Source organism: Giraffa tippelskirchi, chromosome 1, assembly GCF_054371585.1.
Source record: "Giraffa tippelskirchi isolate mGirTip1 chromosome 1, T2T-mGirTip1v1.2.pri, whole genome shotgun sequence".
In the NCBI taxonomy this organism is placed as follows: Eukaryota; Metazoa; Chordata; class Mammalia; order Artiodactyla; family Giraffidae; genus Giraffa; species Giraffa tippelskirchi.
Window position 1 is genome coordinate 92,392,671 of NC_137275.1, and position 20,722 is coordinate 92,413,392.

The following is a 20,722-nucleotide window of genomic DNA, read 5'->3' on the forward strand; positions in this document are numbered from 1 at the left end:
GAAAAACATGTGTTCCCCCACTCTACCCCTTAATTCTGAGAACCTCTGATTTAGAGTATATCCCCAAGAAATGTAAAGGATTATTTAAAATATTCCCTAGCTTTAGACCTTGTTTTATAGCCCTCTTCTATCTTCAGGGTCTCATCTGTCTGTCTGATTACTTATCTAATCTGTCCATCTACTTGCTCATTCCTTTATTTATGCATTTGTTCATTCATTTTCCTTGTTACCACATATTCTGCATTGTACCAGGGATTGTTAAAATTGTCTTTCCCTGGAACTCTACCTCTCTTTAAGATTCCTCTCCTGGAATTGGATCTAATCTTTGGAATTCTCCAGCCATAAATAAAAAGATGACAAAGAAATAGAAGACAAGATGGAAAACATCCTATGGAACACTTTGCACAGCAGATTTTAGTAAAGGTACTTTACTCTATCAAACTTAGTGACATCAGAAACAGCTCCTGCTGGCTGAGTGCTGCACCGCCCTATGGGCAGACCCCAGATGATCACTTCTTGTGAAATACTACGAGTCCAAATTTATTGTTTTAAAATTTGCACAGCTAATATTTGCTCTGTGTCAATAAATATTCATTTCAACAAGTATTAAACTACCTCACCAGTTAAAGTGACCAGTTTTTTTTAAATAGTGAAAAAGAAAACAGATCCTCACTTTTTCCCCTTGAGATCCAACTCATAGTAAATTTTGATGAATTCTGTTAGAAAACCCATCTGTTTTTTGTCACTTCATCTTATTTACTTACAAGTTTATTTTTGAAGCACAGTTTACACAAATTTTGTTAAACAGTTTGCATTTTATTGGCTAGTTCTTGATCCTATCTGTAGAAAACTGTAAAATGTATGTTTTTTCAGTCACTGCTAAGGAAGTGCTCAGCTGGTAAATAACAACACTTTAAAGGGATAAGTGAGCCTGGAATATATAATAACAGAACATGGGTTAGTCTTTGGTTTCTAATTTTTTAGAAACTATGTGTCTTGATGGGCTATAGCTTTTTTTTAAAGTAAGGCTTAATTGAGTTATGACTTTCATCCTATAAAATTTATGTTTTAAGCATATAATTGAATGACTTTTAGTAAATTTACAGAATTGTGCGACCACCATCATGATCTAATTTTAGAACATTTCCATTACTCCAAAAGAAAATGGCAGCCTATTTGCAGTCTCTCTCCATTCCCACCAGCAACCACTATTGATAGGCTGAGTCTTCCTCTTATAACAACTAGTTACAGAACTAAAGTTGTCTAGTCTATCTTAGTGTGGGATAGCAAATTAGTACCAGAAATCAAAATGTTTATTCTCTACCCAAGCATCACTCTCCCCGAGTTCAGAATTACAGTCATCACAGTAGCTGCTTTTTTAATTCTATCTTTTAAATAAAGACTTTTCTCCCAGTCCATTCTCAGAATAGTGTCACAATGCTACCTTACAGGCCTGCCCATTTCCCTAATTTAAATCTGTCACTCTTACTGTATATAATACAGATGTGGGACTTGTAAGGGTCTGGCAAGGATGCCTTTCCATGTAACTTTTGTTGGGAAAGTATTTCACAAATATACATGATCTTTTTTTTTTAAATTAAATAGTGGGTCTTCTTTTCAGTTTTCAAGAACTTGTTAGTAAAAATATTTAGCAAATTTTATGGGCATTTCTGAAATAGAATGCCATGACTCATAAGGCACCCTTTTTTCTGTAATCATACTAACTAACACTTATCCATTTTAGGCAGAAGGATTTTTACAAGTAAATTAAGCTCTAAGAATGTTAGTAAGGAAAAGCTAAGATGTCTTGGTCTCTGAAAAAACTTTTATAGGCTTAAAATTTCTTAGCTAAACTGGGATCCTGCCTATAATGTTATCTGGAGGCTTTCCTATGTGTTTATGAATCTCTTCTTTTTTTAAAAAAAAAGCTTGTGATTAACTGTCTCAATCTTTTTCACTGACTATATTGTTGACCTCTGTGATGGAACAGGGACTCCTGAGATAGAACTCCTGGTTCAGATCTGAGCTCTGCCACTTCCTACCTGTCTGACCTTGAGCATTTCACATGATCTCAATTTCTTTTCTTTAAAATATTTCCTGGGATTTCCATGGTGGTCCGGTGGTTGAGAAAACCGCCTTGCACTGCAGGGTAGGTTCGGTAGGTTCGATCTCTGGTTGGGGAACTAATATCCCACATGCCCCGGAGCAGCTAAGCCCACATGCTGCCTGTGCATGCTGGAGCCCATGTGCCACAACCCCTGAACCTGCCTGCCATAACTAGAGAGTCCAGGTGCCATGCTGGAAGATCCCGAGTGATGCAAGGAAGGTCCGTGTGCCACAACTAAGACCCAACACAGCTAAATAAATAAATATTTTAAAACAAAATATTTCCTAATGTTGTTCTAAGGATTAATTATATAATACACAAGGCACAGTTGACACATATTTGGGAACTATTATATTGTGTCCATTTTATTCTACAACTTGACTTTTTCATGGCTTTATGGTGACAATTGGGTTTTTTTTTCTTTTTTAAATTTTATTGATTGATTGATTGATTTCCATGCCAGGTCTTGGTTGCTGCACAGGCTACTCTCTAATAACTGTTGTGTTCAGGCTTCTCACTGTGGTGGCTTCTCTTCTGGAGTGCAGGCTCTAGGGTGCGTAGGCTTCAGTATTTGCCCATGTGAGCTCAGTAGTTGCAGCTCCCAGGCTCCGGAGTACAAGCTCAGTAAATGTGGGGCAGGGGCTTAGTTGCTCTGCAGCATGTGGGATTTTCCAAGATCAGGGATCGAACCTGTGTCTCCTATATTGGAAGGCAGCCTCTTTACACTGAACCACCAGGGAAGCCCCTGGGTTTTCTTTTATAAGAGCTGGTAAAGCTTTAGTGTCTGTTAAGAAACTCATCAGCTCTTTTGTTTCCATTGATCATTCAACTCTGTTTCAGGACCTTGTTTTTCTTAAGCCTTTAAGCAACATCTAAATCTTTCATTCATAATTGTGATTTGCGGATGTTAACAACACATTCTCTTTGGTCAGTGTTTAACCTCTATCTTCAACAGATTACATCTTTTTAAACACTGAAACCCACATATAAACTTCAATAAGTTTCCTTAATTTTTAAACTATATTTACCTGATGGCTCAGAGGTTAAAGCGTCTGCCTGCAATGTGGGAGACCCGGGTTCAGTCCCTGGGTCAGGAAGATCCCCTGGAGAAGGAAATGGCAACCCACTCCAGTATTCTTGCCTGGAGAATCCCATGGAAGGAGGAAGCCTGGTAGGCTACAGTCCACAGGGTCGCAAAGAGTCGGACACCACTGAGCGACTTCACTTTCACTTCACACAGTTAATACATCTTATCTTTTTAACCACTCCAAAGGTACGACCAGGTCAACATACAACTTTAACAAGCAAAATGTTTCTTAGCCTGTTGACTGGAGCTCATGTTTGTGCTTAGTATCCTCTGTGGGATGCTGGCCGTGAGCCTCAGATCAGAACTGGGTGAGTCATGAGCCTCACACTTGCACCTTTTCTTCAAGCCTTGAACCTCTGTCACATAACTCCTTTTCCATTTTGGGTAGACCATAACCTCTGATAGGAATTACTGAAGCAAGAATACTGGAATGGGTTGCCATGCTCTCCTCCAGGGGATCTTCCCATCCCAGGGATCGAACCCAGGTCTCCCACAGTGCGGGCAGATTCTTTACCATCTGAGCCACCAGGGAAGCTCAGTAATTCTGGAGTGGGTAGCCACTTCCTTCTCCAGGGGATCTTCCCAACTCAGGAATTGAACTGGGGTCTCCTGCATTATAGGCAGATTCTTTACCATCTAAACTACCAGGGAAGCCCTCTACATCTATCCAGATCTAAATCTGTACTTAATTTGATACTGCATCCTTCTTATATAGTATTTATATTCTTGTCTCACAGTTTTGTAGTTACTGTATCCAAATACAGTATGTTAAGTATATTATGATGGCTGTACTTTATTTAACTCCCTATTGTTGGATATTAGAGTGTTTCCAATTTCTGCTTATAAATGTATTGAAAGCATACTTGTAGAAATATTTTATGTACATCCTTACTTCCTTGGGATAAATTCCCAAAATAGAATAACTGGGTGCCATTGCCCCAATATTAGTTGTGTAATGCAATATCTACTGGTACAAAGCTTCTGCTGCTTGCATTTTTACTCCTTGATGAACCATAGAATCATTTTGTCAAATTACAGGAAAAATACTATTGGGATTATTAAGAGAAAGTGATTAATGTATATTAATATGGTAATATTATTATTATACCCTTTATGGTATAATAGAGGTAAAATAAAACATATAAGCAAAATTATGTATTTTCTTGTAATTTGACAGAAAGATCCTAAAGTTCCCTTAGGGATGAAAAGTATAAGATTTTTTTTTCCACTAGATATTAGAACACATATTACACAGCTAAAATTGTGATATTGGCATTGAAAGAGCATAGCTGTATATACATACTTTTGCTCCTACTGTTGAGTGCTTTCTCTCCCCGAAATCAAGTGGATACTGAATTTTATCAATGCCTTTTAAACATCACTCAAGGTGATCATATCTTTTTGGTTTACATTTCTTTGTATTTAGTAAAATACAAGTTACAGTCATTTCCTAATTTGCAAGCTAATATTTCTGGAGTAAATCATACTTTGTTCTTAAAGGAAAAAAAAAGCCCTAGCAAAGCAGTGTTACCGTACTCACAGTTTCTGAGTTTTGCACTTGCCTTCAAAAGCAAGATTAGTCTATAGGGATCTAAAACTTTTAAAATATTATCTAGACTAACTTCTAGTATTTTGCAATGTAAGAAGACTTGGAAAGCTTTTCATCTGCTTGGGCTCTGGCAGAGTATACCCTAAACAAATGACCTAATGGGTTTGCCAGCCTCAAAAGGAACTGCTGTGGCTTTTGTCACTTTCCAGATACTTGCTGGTAGGAAAGTCTCACCGTGGGAATGAGTATGTTGTAATGATCATCGTGGTGATGAACATTGTGTCCCAAGATTGGTTGACACATGATGATGTGCTTTGTATATTTAATCTTCTTAATGAAACCCCAAGGAAAACATCAATCCTGCCACTAATGACAATAAATGGGCTTTGTACTCATAGAGTGCTCTTCCTCCCAGGAGCACAAAGCTCTTTATGATTAATTATTTCAGTCATTCTCACACTTGTCCCAGTAGGTAGATAGCTGAATGCTTCCTCTTTAAAATGAAAAAAAAGGTAACTATTTTCTTCTGTTCTACATTCTATGTTCCAGAATTAGGTAACTACCTTTTAAAGACCATCTGTATGTCTACAAGAGTAGACCTGGGTTTCAAAATTACAAGCTTCTTTCACCCACAAACACCAAACTCAGAGCAATTGTGGAGTAGTAAAGTTGGATGGAATTTGGATGATGGTTTGGCAAGATGCTATGAGTGGAGTAGCCTGAAGTTGGCAAAAAGAAGCAAGCGATGGCTGACTTGGTGCTTTGGTACCTCCATTAGAAGTAGTTGTCCATGGTGTTGATGGTTTGTTTTTGAAAATACCTTACTGAGTCACCTCTTTGTTGTACCTACTCTTCCCACAACACTGAGCCAGGGCACTGCAGAGAGTCTCTGTCAGACCTATTTTACAGAGAGGGGCCCTGGTCCTTTCTCACTCTGCTCTGATGCCTTAGTATCTGGAGACTTTTCCCAGGGCCAGGAGAAAGGTGAGGGGCCCGAAATTTTAGGTAATAGCTCTTAGCAGATCTCCATCTCTTAGTGATCCTCCATCTCCCTGCTAGCCTAACTTTCCTCTTGCTTTCACTTCCTCGGAAATGGACAGTGCCTTTCTGTGGACACATGTCTGGGAACACAACTAGAGCTATATTCTGTCTAGCCATCCACCTCATTCTTCTTACAGTATGCCAGTCAGTCTTCAAAGTTTCATCACTTCAGTTCTGCCTCTTCGATTAGACTTTGAGCTCTTTGGGTGCCATTCTGGTTGGTGTGTATGGGTTTTTTTTTAACTTCTTTTTATTTGCCCCTACATATCCCTCAGTGTCGGGACGTTTAGGTGCACAGTAAACATTTCTGGTTGATCTGTTTGCCATTCACAACTGTCAACAAATACTGCCTGTCCATACCGTCTGTGCCATTTTAACTTTCTTTCCTTTTTCTTTCGTTAAATAAAGCCTTGGCTGTCATCACTTTTGAGTTTTTCCTCCTCCCAATTTCCACCCCCTGAGGTTACTCTGAAAGGGAGGTCTTTAAAATGCAAAGGATGGTGCTTAAGTTGTGCAGTGTTCTCTGCGTGGGGACTAATTACGAGGTTTGGAAGCCTCTTCAGATGGCTGGGATCTACAGCAGGACGAAAATACTGCTTTCCTAAATTGAGAACAGCTGGGGCTGTATTGCTGGCCCATATAAAAGAGGTGGTGCTGGTGCTCTGTGCTGTGGAGGGGAGTCTCTGCTCTCTGGAGCCTGTGGAGCTTCAAGCAGAGAGCACCTTTCATCCCTGGTGCTGCGGTGGGTAAGTCCTCTGAGCTGGTCCTCTGGGTGCCCGCTTCTATTGTCAGATAGAAATTGTGGTGGCTGCATGGAAATGTTCTCAGTTACTAATTCACCATGTTGGTTGTAGTCAATTATTTTCTTCTTCCAGAAACAAGTAGAATTTGCTCCCTAAATGAGACATAGCTAGTAAGGCTTTGGTATATTTCCACTGTGTTATTTTGTAGGCTGTCAGTGTTCCTTCTGTATGGTGTGAATCTCTGACTGTAAAAGGATCAACAGAGTTAGTACCGTTTAAAATATCTTGAATATGTTCTGAAAAGTAGTCACTTAAAGATTCTAGTTTTTTACTATGAAAATAGAAAGTCGACAGATTCAGAGAGTAACAATTATTCCATACGTGTAAGCAACTCATCACAGTTTTGTATTCTTTAAGATTCATAGAGAAGATGCAGTCTTAGGAAAGAATGATATGATCTCTGGGGAAGTTCTGGCTTATTATGACTTCATGGTTAGCAACAAGTGATAGTGTCTGATGAAGTGTTTGCAATGCTGGGTCCTGACTTTTATTTAAAGAAATTTAAAAGGAATTGTTTATTAGAATGTTCCTATTTATACTGAAATCAGCTCAAAAAGAGAAGAATTCCGAGATGAAACAATTCAGTGTTTTATAAATAAACTCCATCTCAGCAGCTTTTAACTATGTTCTGACGATATATTTATAAAGCAAATGGCTTTGGTATTTATTTCCTTATTTTGATAATGTTTTTGTTTTGGATGGTTGGCAAGTGGACAAGCACAGTTTCTGAACAGAGTTCTGTTTTGTTTTTCCAGGTGGGATAGTAACATCTTTGGGGGAAAGAAAATTGGCTTCCTTTCCTGAAAGTGGTGAACATATAGCAGATGGTGGCCCAGGAGGAACACTAGAGAGATGGAGACCATCTATGTTTTGTACTAGGAAACAAGATCAGTCTTAAGAGTCCATGTTGATCTTGGAAATAGAAGGATTTAAAAAAGTCAAGTTTCCGCAAAGAACAAGAACTTTACCATCTCCTTTTTGACCTAAAGACCAGGGGACAATGGATATCATAGAGACAGCAAAACTCGAGGAACATATGGAAAACCAAACCAATGATCCTGCAAACACTTACACGAGACCTGCTGAACCTGTCGAAGAAGAGAACAAAAATGGCAACAGTAAACCTAAGAGCTTATCCAATGGGTTGCGGAAGGGCACCAAAAAGTACCCGGACTATATCCAAATTGCTATGCCCACAGACTCGAGGAACAAATTTCCCCTCGAGTGGTGGAAAACGGGCATTGCTTTCGTGTACGCTCTTTTCAACCTCGTCCTGACAACCGTCATGATCACAGTTGTGCATGAGAGGGTCCCTCCCAAGGAACTCAGCCCTCCACTCCCAGACAAGTTTTTCGATTACATAGATCGGGTGAAATGGGCATTTTCTGTATCAGAAATAAATGGGATTATATTAGTTGGATTATGGATCACCCAGTGGCTGTTTTTGAGATACAAGTAAGTAAGGTCTAACATGTTTTGGGGGTTTGCCATGGGTTTATATTTAAGTGAGTAGATGTGTGATCGAAATGATCTTTCTCAGTTTTATCTGATAAATTCAGTCTTATCCAGGCACTTGGTGAAAAGAAGAGACAGAAAGATCTACAACCTTGAGTAAATCCAGTCATTATTCCATCAGCATTTATTGAGCAACTGTATGGAAGTGGCAGGTGTGTGTGAAGGTGCAGAAGTGCTGTGGTGGATGACTCAAAGCTTGTAAATTTAAGGTGCAGTTCTGATTTCAAGCAACTTGGCACTATGGTATTTGCATGATACATTAAGAGGCTTGGAAAGGAATACGTTCACTTCATCATGCTTGTGTTATTCCAGGCTCTTGACAGGTGGGGAAAGTAGCCGGCTGTTACTCAGAATGTGATGACTATATTGGTTTACAGTCAATCACAGCAGGCTTTGAGGTTTGCCTCTCTTCAAGAGTTCTCAGATTTTACATTTCTTTTCCATTTGCCTATTAGCAATTCAACCACAAGAGTTTGCTTAATAAACTGCATTTAGACCTGGGTCCTTGCAGTTTGGGTTTTACATACCTGTAGTAAACATGCCTTCTAGTTTCCTAACGGCATCACAAAGGAGCATCCAGTTCACTGGCTTCAGTCTTCCCTTTTTAGAATAGCAGAAATCAGGAAGTGTAGTAAGCCAGGTACTTTTGCTTTGAAGACACTTAAAAATAGGACATAGCTCTGAAGTGGTTATTTCTGTTTCCCTGTGAATTCAGACTGCTAGCCCATTTTTTAAAAAAGGGGGGGCCCCTCAGTTCCTCTTTTCTTTTCAGCCATCATTCAGATATTTTTTTCTCTGCTAAGATTCTAGTAATTAAGTCACAAATATAAATTTGATCAAAACATTGCCCACAAGCAAGGCTTTTGAAAGTATAATATATGCTAATGTATTCAATACACTTCAGAGTCAAATAGGATTTCAGTGTTAATGCCACAAGATCATTTTTTGAAGAGGGAATTTATGCTGTATTATTTTTTCAAGTGGTTGTTGCTTTGAGATTTGAAGAGTTCAATCTATCTTTTCTAAAGAGTTCCACATCAAGTTTGCAGTTTTGAAAACTTGTTCCACAAACTGACGTCATTCCTGAGCATTTTCTTGTAAATAAAATATCTCTCTCAATATGTATAAATGAATCACATAGCTGTCAATTGTCTTAGAACTTTTTAACAGAAGGTGTTAGTTATGACATGCTTCATGCTAAAAGCTAAAAAACTTTTAGCATTTTTCTCTTCAGTGTCTGGAATTGACACAACATAAGAGAGACTGCCCAGGCCAGAGGTATTTGCTCTCTTTTATTTTAGAGCAAAGTTTTATTCATATATGTCTGTGAAAATAGAAATTTTCCAGGGTCTGGTAAGCAGCTGGCTTCCAACCTGAAGTACCTTCTTGGTGTGTTTGAATGTTCTTCCAGAGGATTGTTGTTACCTGCCTCTCCATGGCCATCTTCGGTTTTACCACATCAAAACTTGTAGTCACACAAGCCAGCCACGTATTTTAATAGCATCCACTGTTTTGGTCACAGTCCACCAGCAAAAACTTGTTGGGGGAAATCGCACTAATTTTCCTTTTTCAGGTAGATTTGGATCTAACATTTTAGTAACTGGTGGAGTAATTTTTACAACTTGTTTTGAACATTCCAGCTGAATAAAGAATTCTACTTGTACTCTCACTCTCACTTAAGAGCACCTTCAAAGCAATGGTGAAAAAAATAACTGGCAGTAGTTCTTAAACTAAATAAGACTGCAGAGTGCATATTTCACCTCTAAGTTAATTTTCTGTTCTGAGTACTGCTGAACTGTGAATACTGGAGTGAATATAATCGACTCATAATAATTCCTGCTTATTACTTCACCTTGTCTAACAGCATGGAGCACAAGTCAGTGCCACTTTTGAGCCTGGGGTTGAATCAAAGGGAGAATAGTTTTTCACTTAACCAAATGGAGACAGTCAGCAATGTTTATAACCTGTTCCTTTTCAGTACTAGAAAAGGCAATGCTAGAATAGTATGCCTTTGAAAGAAATGCCTTGCAATAAATAAATGCTTTCATCAAATAGTCAAGGTGGTTTTTCTCTCTATATTTTGACCCCAGAAACCTTGGAATCTTCTTAAAATAGCTCTTGGAGACAGACAGCTAAAATTATATTTGTACATAATTCTTTAAATTAGAAGTCCCAACAGTTACCTGAGTTAGACCTTGATCTGTAGCAGACTGCAGTCTCAGAGAAAACTTAAAATATTTCACATGCCTGGAACTGTCCGTTTTTCCAGAGATCTTTGATCAGTACTGGTTTGGGAAGTTTGAGAGCACTGAAAATGGGGGACCTGGAGTAATATATTTTATGTACTAAGAAAGTCACAACTAGGGCTTTGTGGGTCTCACCCATGTCTTAATCCCCAGAGCCCAGAGTTTATAGACCCATCTCTGACTGCACAGCAGGGCCATCTTCAGAACTATTTTTTTATTTTTTAAAAAATATTTATTTGTCTGTCCTGGGTCTTAGATCCTGTGGCATGCAGGATCTTTAGTTGCAACATGTGGGATCTAGTTCCCTGATCAGAGATCGAACCCAGGCCCCCTGCATTGGGAGCAAGGAGTCTTAGCCCCTGGGCCACTAGGGAAGTCCCATCTTCAGAACTTCCCATGCCCATTCAGGAACCCATGAGGTGGTGGTGCAGACAGGCAAAGCCTTTCCCTTTGGAGACAGTGTGCTCAGAGCCAGCTTCCAGGAACCACCGCCTTACACTAAGGACTCAGAGGGCAAAGGACAGGACTAATGTTAGTCAAGACAGCTGGCTCCACCAAAACATACAAAGTGAAAAAGGACTTGTGGATTTTTTAATTTTTTTGCCTCTTTTGATCAAGAATGCATAAAATAAGGGTGAAATTTACATCTTCACTCTTAAATATTCTTAAATGCACGAGGACCCTTTGACCATCTTCAAAATACAATTCTCTGAAAATCTCTATAGTCATAGACAAAATAGTTCATGCCGAAGTTGTCAGAATATTTTTGGATGGTCCCCAAATAACCCTTGCTTATATAACTTAGGTTAAATGAGTTGTCCCATTTCCCTATGTGCCCAATTATGTAGTATCACCTTAGCTCATTACTAAATTCCTCTGTGACCGTGGCTCGCTTATACCTCTGCTGTGTTCCCAAGAGAGGGCTTATTAATGCAGTGCGTTGACTGACAACATAGAGAGAGGTTCATTGAATTCTCTGGCAAAGAGTGCTTTTTTAAGGAGTGGTGGTTGTTTAACCTTTAAACTACTTGAACTCACCAGAGACTCATCACACCTTTGGGGCCCAATCCACCTAGATTGATTGCAGTATGTGAATCTTTAGTTCAGAAAACTGCAGATATTTTTTATTCTGTTAAACATTATTTTATATTGCCTTTAGGATCAAAAAGTCCCAGTAAACCTATTTTTTCCCCATCCCTATTTTTCCCTTAGGTCAATAGTGGGGCGCAGATTCTTTTTTATCATTGGAACTTTATACCTATATCGCTGTATCACAATGTATGTCACTACCCTCCCGGTGCCTGGAATGCATTTCCAGTGTGCTCCAAAGGTAAGCTCCTCCGAATTATCCTTTAGAAGATGTTAAGCAGTGATTGAGCACCTGCTCTCTGTTATTGATTCTCCTAGACACATATGTGTTAACTGAAGTCTAGCACATTTTCTGCTTTGCTCTAGTCTTTGGGGGGAGAAATGAAAATGTAGTAATAAAATGTACGTCTTTGTGCATAAAACTTATTTTCTGCTATCCGGAAGTTACTGCTGGATTTTGGACTCTGCTTTTTTGCCTTATCATTTTCTCATTCATCCGTTCATTTTGAAAGTATTAAGTTCCTGTTGTATCCCAGGCACTGTATAATAGCAATGACCAAAATGAAGTTCTCCTCCTCTGAGAATGTATATTCTTATGGAAGGATGGCAATGAATAAATAAAATCATAACTTGTTACATGGTGGTAGGTCAAGTAGCTGTCAGTTGGAGAACAATAAAGCTAAGTAAGGATGAAAGGGACTATGAGGGCAGGTACTATTTTATATAGGCTTCCCCCATGGCTCAGTGGTATAGAATCTGCCTGCTAATGCAGGAGATGTAGGTTCCATCCCTGGGTTGGGAAGATCCCAGGGAGAAGGAAATGGGCACTCACTCCAGCATTCCTGCTTGGGAAATCCCATGGACAGAGGAGCCTGGTGGGCTACAGTCCATAGGATCGCAAAGAGTCAGACTTGACTGAGCAACTAAAACACAACAACACTATTTTATAGAGTGGTCAGGAAAACTTCTTCAATAAGAAAGCTTTTAGACAACCAGGATTAGAGAGTGAGCCATGTGGATGGGGTGAGAACTCCAGGACAAGGAAATAACAGTCATGGTGCATTCCAGAAAAGCAGGGAGACCTGTGTGGCTGAACAGAGTTGTGATAAGTGGAGATGATGCAGCCACAGATTTCACGGGACCTTTAGCCCATTGTAGGAACTTGAACCTTGATGGTGAGTGAGGAGAAGTGGAAGTGAGGAGAAGTCATTCCATTTGGGATATATTTTGAAGGCAGAGCAAACAGGATATGCTGATAAGTTGGATATGGGTTTAAGAGAAAGAAATCAAGGATGAACTCAAAGTTTTTAGTAACTGGAAAGATAGAGTGGCCTTTTGCTCAGATTGTTGTAGTTATTCATTTGCTAAGTTGTATCTACCTCTTTGCGACCCCATGGACTGCAGCACTCCCGGCTTCCCTGTCCTTCACCATCTCCCAGAGCTTGCTCAAACTCCTGTCATCGAGTTGGTGATGCTATCCAACCATTTAATCCTCTGTCACCCTCTTCTCCTCCTACCTTCAATCTTTCCCAGCATCAGGGTCTTTTCCAATGAGTCAGCTCTTCACATCAAGTGGCCAAAGAATTGGAGCTTCAGCATCAGTCCTTCCAATGAATATTCAGAGTTGATTTCCTTTAGGATTGGCAGGTTTGATCTGTTTACAGTCCAAGAGAATCTCAAAAGTCTTCTCCAACACCACAGTTCAAAAGCATCAATTCTTTCCCACTCAGCCTTCTTTATGGTCCAACTCTCACACCTGTACCTGACTACTAGAAAAACCATAGTTTTGACTATACAGACCTTTGTCAACAAAGTGATGTCTTTGCTTTTTAATACACTGTCTAGGTTTGTAATAACTTTCCTTCCAAGGAGCAAGTGTGTTTTAATTTCATTGCCGTAGTCACTGTCTGCAGTGATTTTGGAGCCCAAGAAAGTAAAATCTGTCACTGCTTCCACTTTTTCTGCTTCTATTTGCCATGAAGTGATAGGACCAGATGCCATGATCTTAGTTTTTTGAATGTTGAGTTTTAAGGCAGGTTTTTCATTCTCCACTTTCACCCTCATCCAGAGGCTCTTTAATCCCTCTTCACTTTCTGCTATTAGAGTGTTATCATCTGCATATCTGAGGTTACTGATATTTCTCCCAGCAATCTTGATTCTAGCTTGTGATTCATCCAGCCTGGCATTTCACATAATGTGCTTTGCATATAAGTTAAGTAAGTAGGGTGACAATATTACAGCCTGATGTACTCCTTTCCCAATTTTGAAGCTGTCCATTGTTTCATGTCCAGTTCTAACTGTTGCTTCTTGACCAGCATACAGGTTTCTCAGGAAACAGATAAGATAGGTAAGGTGGTCTGGTATTTACATATCTTTAACAATTTTCCACAGTTTGTTTTGATCCACACAGTCAAAAGCTTTATTGTAGTCAATGAAGTAGAAGTAGATATTTTTCTGGAATTCCCTTGATTTCTCTGTGATCCAACAAATGTTGGCAGTTTGATTTCTGGTTCCTCTGCCTTTTCTTTCTAAACCCAGCTTGTATTTTTGGAAGTTCTTGGTTCACGAACTGCTGAAGCCTAGCTTGGAGGATTTTGACCATTACATGGCTAGTGTATGGAATGAGTGCAATTGTATGGTAGTTTGAACACTCTTTGCCATCGCCTTTCTTCGAGATTAGCATGAAAACTGACCTTTCCCAGTCCCGTGCCACTGCTCAGTTTTCCAGATTTGCTGACATATTGAGTGCAGCACTTTAACAGTATTATCTTTTAGTATTTTAAATAGCTCAGATGGAATTCCGTCATGTCCATTAGCTTTGTTTGTAGTAATGCTTCCTAAGGCCCACTTGACTTCACTCTCCAGGATGTTTGGCTCTAGGTTAGTGAATCACACCATTGTGGTTATCTGGGTTATTAAGATGTTTTTTGTATAGTTCTTCTGTGTATTCTTGCCACCTTTTCTTAATCTCTTCTGCTTCTGTTAGGTCGTTACCATTTCTGTCCTTTATTGTACTTACCCTTGCATTAAATGTTCCTTTGTTATCTCCAGTTTTCATGAAGAGATCTCTAGCCTTTCCCATTCTGTTGTTTTCCTCTATTTCTTTGCATTGTTCATTGAAGAAAGCATTCTTATGTCTCCTTGCTATTCTCTCCTGGCTATTCTCTGGAACTTTGCATTCAGTTGGGTATGTCTTTCCCTTTCTCCCTTATCTTTTGCTTCCCTTCTTTCCTCAGCTATTTTTAAATTCTCCTAAGACAACCACTTTGCCTTTTTACATTTCTTTTTCTCTGGGATAGTTTTGGTCACCACCTCCTATACAGTGTTACAAACTTCTGTCCATAGTTCTTCAGGCATTCTGTCTACCAGATCTAATCCCTTGAATCTATTTGTCACCTCCACTGTATAATCACAAGAGATTTGATTTAGGTCCTACCTTAATGGCCTAATGGTTTTCCCTACTTTCTTCCATTTAAGTCTGAATTTTGCAATAAGGAACCGATGATCTGAGCCACAGTTAACTCCAGGTCTTGTTTTTGCTGACTGTGTAGAGCTTCTCCATCTTTGGCTGCAAAGAATATAATCAGTCTGATATCTATATTTACCATCTGGTGATGTCCATGTGGAGAGTCATCTCTTGTCTTGTTGGACAAAGGTGTTTTTTATGACTAGTGTGTTGTTCTCTTGACAGAACTCTGTTAGCCTTTGCCCTGCTTCATTTCGTACTTCAGGACCAAACTTGCTTGTTACTCCAAGTATCTTTTTACTTTCTACTTTTGCATTCCAATCCCCTATGATGAAAAGGACATATATTTTTTTTGGTGTTAATTCTAGAAGGTCTTGTAGGCCTTCATAGGACCATTCAACTTTAGCTTCTTTGGCCTCAGTGGTTGGGGCATAGACTTGGATTACTGTTACGTTGAATGATTTTCCTTGGAAATGATCTGAGATCATTCTGTTATTTTTGAGATTATACCCAAGTATTGTAGCTCAGTTGGTAAAGAATCTGCCTGAAGAACAGGAGACCCGGGTTTGATCCCTGGGTTGGGAAGATCCCCTGGAGAAGGAAATGGCAACCTACTCCAGTATCCTTGTCTGGAAAATCTCATGGACACAGGAGCCTGGTGGGCTGCAGTCCATGGGGTCGCAAAGAGTCGGACACGACTGAGTGACTAACACTTACTTACTGCATTTTGGACTCTTCTGTTCACTAAGAGGGCAACTCCATTTCTTCTACAGGATTCTTGCCCACGGTAGTAGATATAATGGTCATCTGAATTAAATTCACCCATTTGCTGAGACAGAGTGTGAGAATGGATACTGAGACTGTTGTAAGCAGAATTTATAGTTTCTCCAGGTAGAGTCATTTCTCAAGAGAGCTGTTAATCATCTTAGACTCCAGTGTGCCCTGGTTTATAAAAAAGGAAACGTGCAAATCATGTGCTTTCTGGACAAGGGAGTAAAGCCTAACATTTTTTACTGGACACTAAGCAGATGTCCAAGTTGGAGGGAAAAAATAGAGTTGTTCTAAAGAAGTCAACAGTCTCCTTCACCAAATATAGGTGTGGTTTGAGAAGCTCTAATTTTCTAAAGCCATCAAGGCAGAAAGTGTGTATAATTAAAACAGTGTACATATTGAATTTAAACATTGGCTGATTTTTAGTGAAACTAATTTAAGGCATGGGAGAAGTTCAGAAGCATAATAAACACTTCTAAGGGGTTATTGTGGTGGGTTAAATGAGGAAATGGCCACAGGAGAGAAGGCAAGCCCATCCTAGTAAAAGGTGTGATTTACAGGGATGAATTGCTATGATTACAGAAAGAAGTAAATTAGAGATTATCTTCTATGGAAAACATACAATTTTCAGAAGCCACAAGAGCAAATGTACTGCTGAATAACTGAGGTGCAAAGACTCACAAGGAAGCTCTAGGAACGTCCTTGCTAATCAGCCCCTGTGTTCAGTTGTCAAGACCCAGCACCTCTTTCTGAAGCATCAGCAGGCTGTGGGTGCCTAGATTGTGGCTCAGTAAAGCAAACACACATCAGTTTGTTTGACTAGAGATGACGTGGTTTGACAGAACAGGAAGCAGAACTGCATTTTAAATGTGGTCCAGCCTCTGGCTTTCAGTGCTCCTTAGATTTGTGATTACAAAACTGTTAGATAATATACCTGTCTCCTTTGTTGCTGACTCTATAGAATGCCCTCAGTGACTGAGAGCAGTGACAGAACTGTGTGTACTGAAACCACTCGCTGTGGAAGGATGTCTGGCCGGTCATTGATGCCTCACGTCACTTGCTGCTCACTGGGTGTGATCACAGAAGCCATTGCACTGAAAGGCCCTCGGTAGAATCGTTGACTTGCAGTTTTCTGGTTGCCTTCCTTCCTTCTCCATCCTAGGGTTTACGTCCTTAGGTTATGATTTGCTTCATCCCACCCGCCCAAGCTTTGGTTTGCAGGCACAAAATCTGAGTTCTGACAATTGTGTTTAGACGGATGTTGGCCTAGTTATTTGGACTCGTATGAAATGCTTTAGGTTTTCAAATCCCTTTGTCCACAGGAATGTTGGACTGGCACAGCTACTTTCCTTTTCCCGAGAAAGCTGCCCTCTCATCCTTGCTGTAGAAGTCCAGAGGACCTCTTCTTTTCTAAATTGAAGGGAATGTTTGGATGGTAACGTTTCTGGTTTGGCAGCAGCCAAGTTGATCTCTTTTGTACCTAAGTTATTTTTGTGGGAAATGGTGTGTGGAGGTCACAGTTGGTGGAACCCTTGAGAACACTGAGCTCTGTCTGTTTTGGCTATTATGATCAATACTTCTCTTTCTATTTTTTTACATCTTCAACTCTATATCCAGAAATAGCATAGAATTGTATAAAAAATGAGGAAATTAAGAGGAACTAGAATTTTAAGTGGTGTATGATGGAGGTCCCAATGAAATAGAACAGATCCAGGGCTTCCCTGGTGACTCAGAAGGTAAAGAATCCGCCTGCAATGCAGGAGACCTAGGTTCGATCCCTAGGTCAGGAAGATCTCCTGGAGGAGAGAGTGGCTTCCCACTCTAATATTCTTGTCTGGAGAATCCCGTGAACAGAGGAGCTTGGCAGGCTACAGTCAATGGGATTGCAAAGAATCGAACGTGACTGAAGCGACCGAGGATGCACACACGCGGGAAATAATCCATTAATCTCAACTCTGTTACCCGCCCCTTCCCTGGTTTTCTTTCCACCCTCTTTTTAAACTTCCTTTCTTGAAGTTCTATTTGGCATTTATGCTGAGCATGTTCTGACATCTAAGATAGCAGTGACAGGATTGAGAGATTAAGAACTGAGAAAGAGCAGGAGGAGCAGGAAGAGTCCTTCCTCTGTTCTGTGAAATGCTGTTGGAAATCTCCATACCTCAATACTGCTGAAAGGGAGCGGGGAGAAGAGAATGGGTGGCAGTAGTATTTTCGCTCCTGGTTTGGTTATACCTTTGGATTAAGTGTGTTTGCGCTTAGAAAATCCAAGCATTGAGTTGGAATGGGTGAGTGAATTAAAAAAAAAAATTATTATGGTTTTGAAGTGAAGAATAATGTGTTCTTAAAAGTGAGAACACAATGGTCGGGTGGAGTGTACGTACCTTTTTATTTGATCTCAGTGTTGACAGTTTGTACCAACCGCACAACCAGAAATTCCTGAAGGTCTACCTCAGATCTGATAAAGCACATGCTAGATTCTATCCTGCACATCAAGGGCTTTCACAGCGTTTCATGTAGTTTGCAGTGAGTCCTGCCAACTCTGTCAACAGTCCTTCTTTTTCCCAGGTATGCATCCTTTGAAAAGCGAGAAAGTAGTGAAAGTGTTAGTAATTTAGTTGTGTCCGACTCTTTGTGACCCCATGGTCTCATGGGGCTCCTCTGTCCATGGGATTCTCTGGGCAAGAGTTCTGTAGTGGGTTGCCGTGCCCTTCACCAGCAGATCTTCCCAACCCAGGGAATGAACCTGTGTCTCTTTAGTCTCCTGCATTGGCAGGCACAGGTTCTTTATCACTAGCACCCCCTGGGAATCCCCTGTGGATCCTTTACTGCCTTCTAGATCTATCTTTTCAAGACAAGGTCACCTGTTACTTAGCATGTTTGTTTTAAGGACTGTCAGCTCAATGAAACCTGTATGTTCTCTCGGATTTGCCTCCTGGGCTCGGCTTAAGCCAACTTTGGAAGGAGGTTAAGTTTCCTCCAAACCTCCAGTTTCTTACCTTGACCTCTAATCCTATTTCCCATCATCTGGTGCTGCAGAGCCCTACACTTAACTGTCAGCCCAGCGTAGTGTGTTTGCCTTTTTACAAGGGTCGTCTGAATACCAGAAATCTTTCCAGATCCATAAGATACTTTTCATTGAAAAATTTTTAGACAAAGATTCCTGCCCCAGTTCCTATGAGACTGAACAGGATGGTTTTCCACCTGCTTTGGAGACTAGACTGTCTTCTCACCCATCTGTACACATCTTACCCTCTTTCACCAGTGCATGTCTACTTGGACTAGACACACTACCTGTCTACACTGCCAAAGACTTTAACCACCACCACGATTGGCCTGTTTACATTTCAGGGGCCAGTTGCCTAGAAGGATCATCACTGAGTATGAAAGGCAGCATATCACATAGCTGTGCCCCCACGTCCCAAGAGAATAGTCATTGATGGTCTTTCTATATTTCTCTTCTCGTGTCTACTCTTACTTCGTTTTATTTCTGAGTATCATTCTTTGAAATTCTAAACCTATTCACTTGATATTAGGCTGATCCGAAGTCTTCCATCTAGTGGCCCAGCATTTCAGTATTCCAATTTCTCATGTATTCCCACTCAGTCCACTATTACTTCCTGTATACCTAAGGTTTGTGGTTGTTTTTTAGGACAATTTTTAAAGGTTACACTCCATTTATAGTTATTATGAAGTATTGGTTGTATTCCCTGTGTTGTAAAATACATCCTTGAGACTTTTTTTTAATTGGAGGATAATGGCTTTACAGTGTTGTATTGATTTCTGCCATACAACCATGCTGCTAAGTCGCTTCAGTCGTGTCCGACTCTCTGCAACCCCATAGACGGCAGCCCACCAGGCTCCCCATCCTGGGATTCTCCGGGCAAGAACACTGGAGTGGGTTGCCATTTCCTTCTCCAATGCATGAAAGTGAAAAGTGAAAGTGAAGTCGCTCAGTCGTGTCCAACTCTTAGCGACCCCATGGACTGCAGCCTACCGGGCTCCTCCGTCCATGGGATTTTCCAGACAAGAGTACTGGAGTGGGGTGCCATTGCCTTCTCCAATACAACCATGGGAATCAGTCAAAATTATATATAAACGCCCTCCGTCTTGAACCTCCCTCCCCTCTCTCATCCCACCCCCTCTAGACCATCACAGAGCACCAGGCTACTCTCCCTATGTTATACCAGCTTCTCACTACTTTCTCAATTCACTGGATCCTCTTCTTGCCCCGCTGTGTCTGCAAGTCCATCCTTAAAACCTGTAACCCTGGGCAATCCAGGGGCAAGAATTCATCACTTGTACTTCACTGAAAGATAAAACTTGATGGGTCTAAACCTTTGGATTGATGATGGCTTGTGTCCACAAGTGCATCTCCATTTCTTACACCCAGTAGTTTGTACCTCCCACTTTCCACCCACCGTGTTGCCTCTCCCTGACTCTGTCTTCTCATTGGTAATCACTAGTTTGTTCTGTATATCTATAAGTCTGCTTCTTTTTTTGTTTTTTGTTTTAAATAAATGTATTTATTTTAGTTGGGGGCTAATTACTTCACAATATTATAGTGGTTTTTGCCATACATTAGCATGAATCAACCATGGGTTTACATGTGTTCCCCATCCTGAACCCCCATCCCGCCTGCCTCCCCATCCCATCCTTCTGGGTCATCTCATTGCCCCAGCCCTGAGCATTTGTCTCATGCATTGAACCTGGAATGGTGTTCTGTTTCACATATGATAATATACATGTTTCAGTGCTATTCTCTCAGAACGTCCCACCCTCACCTTCTCCCTCAGAGTCCATAAGACTGTTCTATGCATCTGTGTCTCTTATTCTGTCTTGCATATAGGGTTGCTTCTTTTTTTGTTATATTCACTAGTTTGTTGCATTTTGTAGTAAATTCTACATGTAAGAGATATCTGTATGCTTAAGTTTGAATAGGTTGTAAACCTTTGACTGTTGTATCAAACTCCTGCTCTAGTCCATCATTGTCTCCTGTGTCATCATGATGGCTTCTCTGGCTTTTCCACCCTCGCCCAGGGGAGGCCTTT

At 40.4% G+C, this 20,722-nt stretch overlaps 1 protein-coding gene and 1 long non-coding RNA gene across 12 annotated transcripts in view; one reads left to right on the top strand and one right to left on the bottom strand.

Moving 5' to 3' along the window:
- Positions 1 to 20,722, top strand: part of SGMS2 (sphingomyelin synthase 2) — an 87,404-nt gene that overhangs the window by 59,171 nt on the left and 7,511 nt on the right. For 5 of the 11 annotated variants that reach the window (XM_081552561.1, XM_081553077.1, XM_081552473.1 and 2 more), the window contains 2 exons: positions 7,343 to 8,042; positions 11,561 to 11,678. In XM_081552561.1, the coding sequence (XP_081408687.1) occupies positions 7,588 to 8,042; positions 11,561 to 11,678 (573 nt within the window). In that variant the 5' untranslated portion in view covers positions 7,343 to 7,587. Of the gene's footprint in view, positions 1 to 297; positions 424 to 5,300; positions 6,531 to 7,032; positions 7,248 to 7,342; positions 8,043 to 11,560; positions 11,679 to 20,722 lie in introns of those variants that run through there. The other 6 variants (XM_081552740.1, XM_081552991.1, XM_081552647.1 and 3 more) reach the window with 5 other exon arrangements.
- On the bottom strand, positions 6,172 to 6,986 carry LOC145531269 (uncharacterized). The gene is made up of 2 exons (XR_014072311.1): positions 6,909 to 6,986; positions 6,172 to 6,772 (listed from the first exon to the last, which is right to left on the bottom strand). It is a non-coding gene; the product is annotated as an uncharacterized LOC145531269 (long non-coding RNA).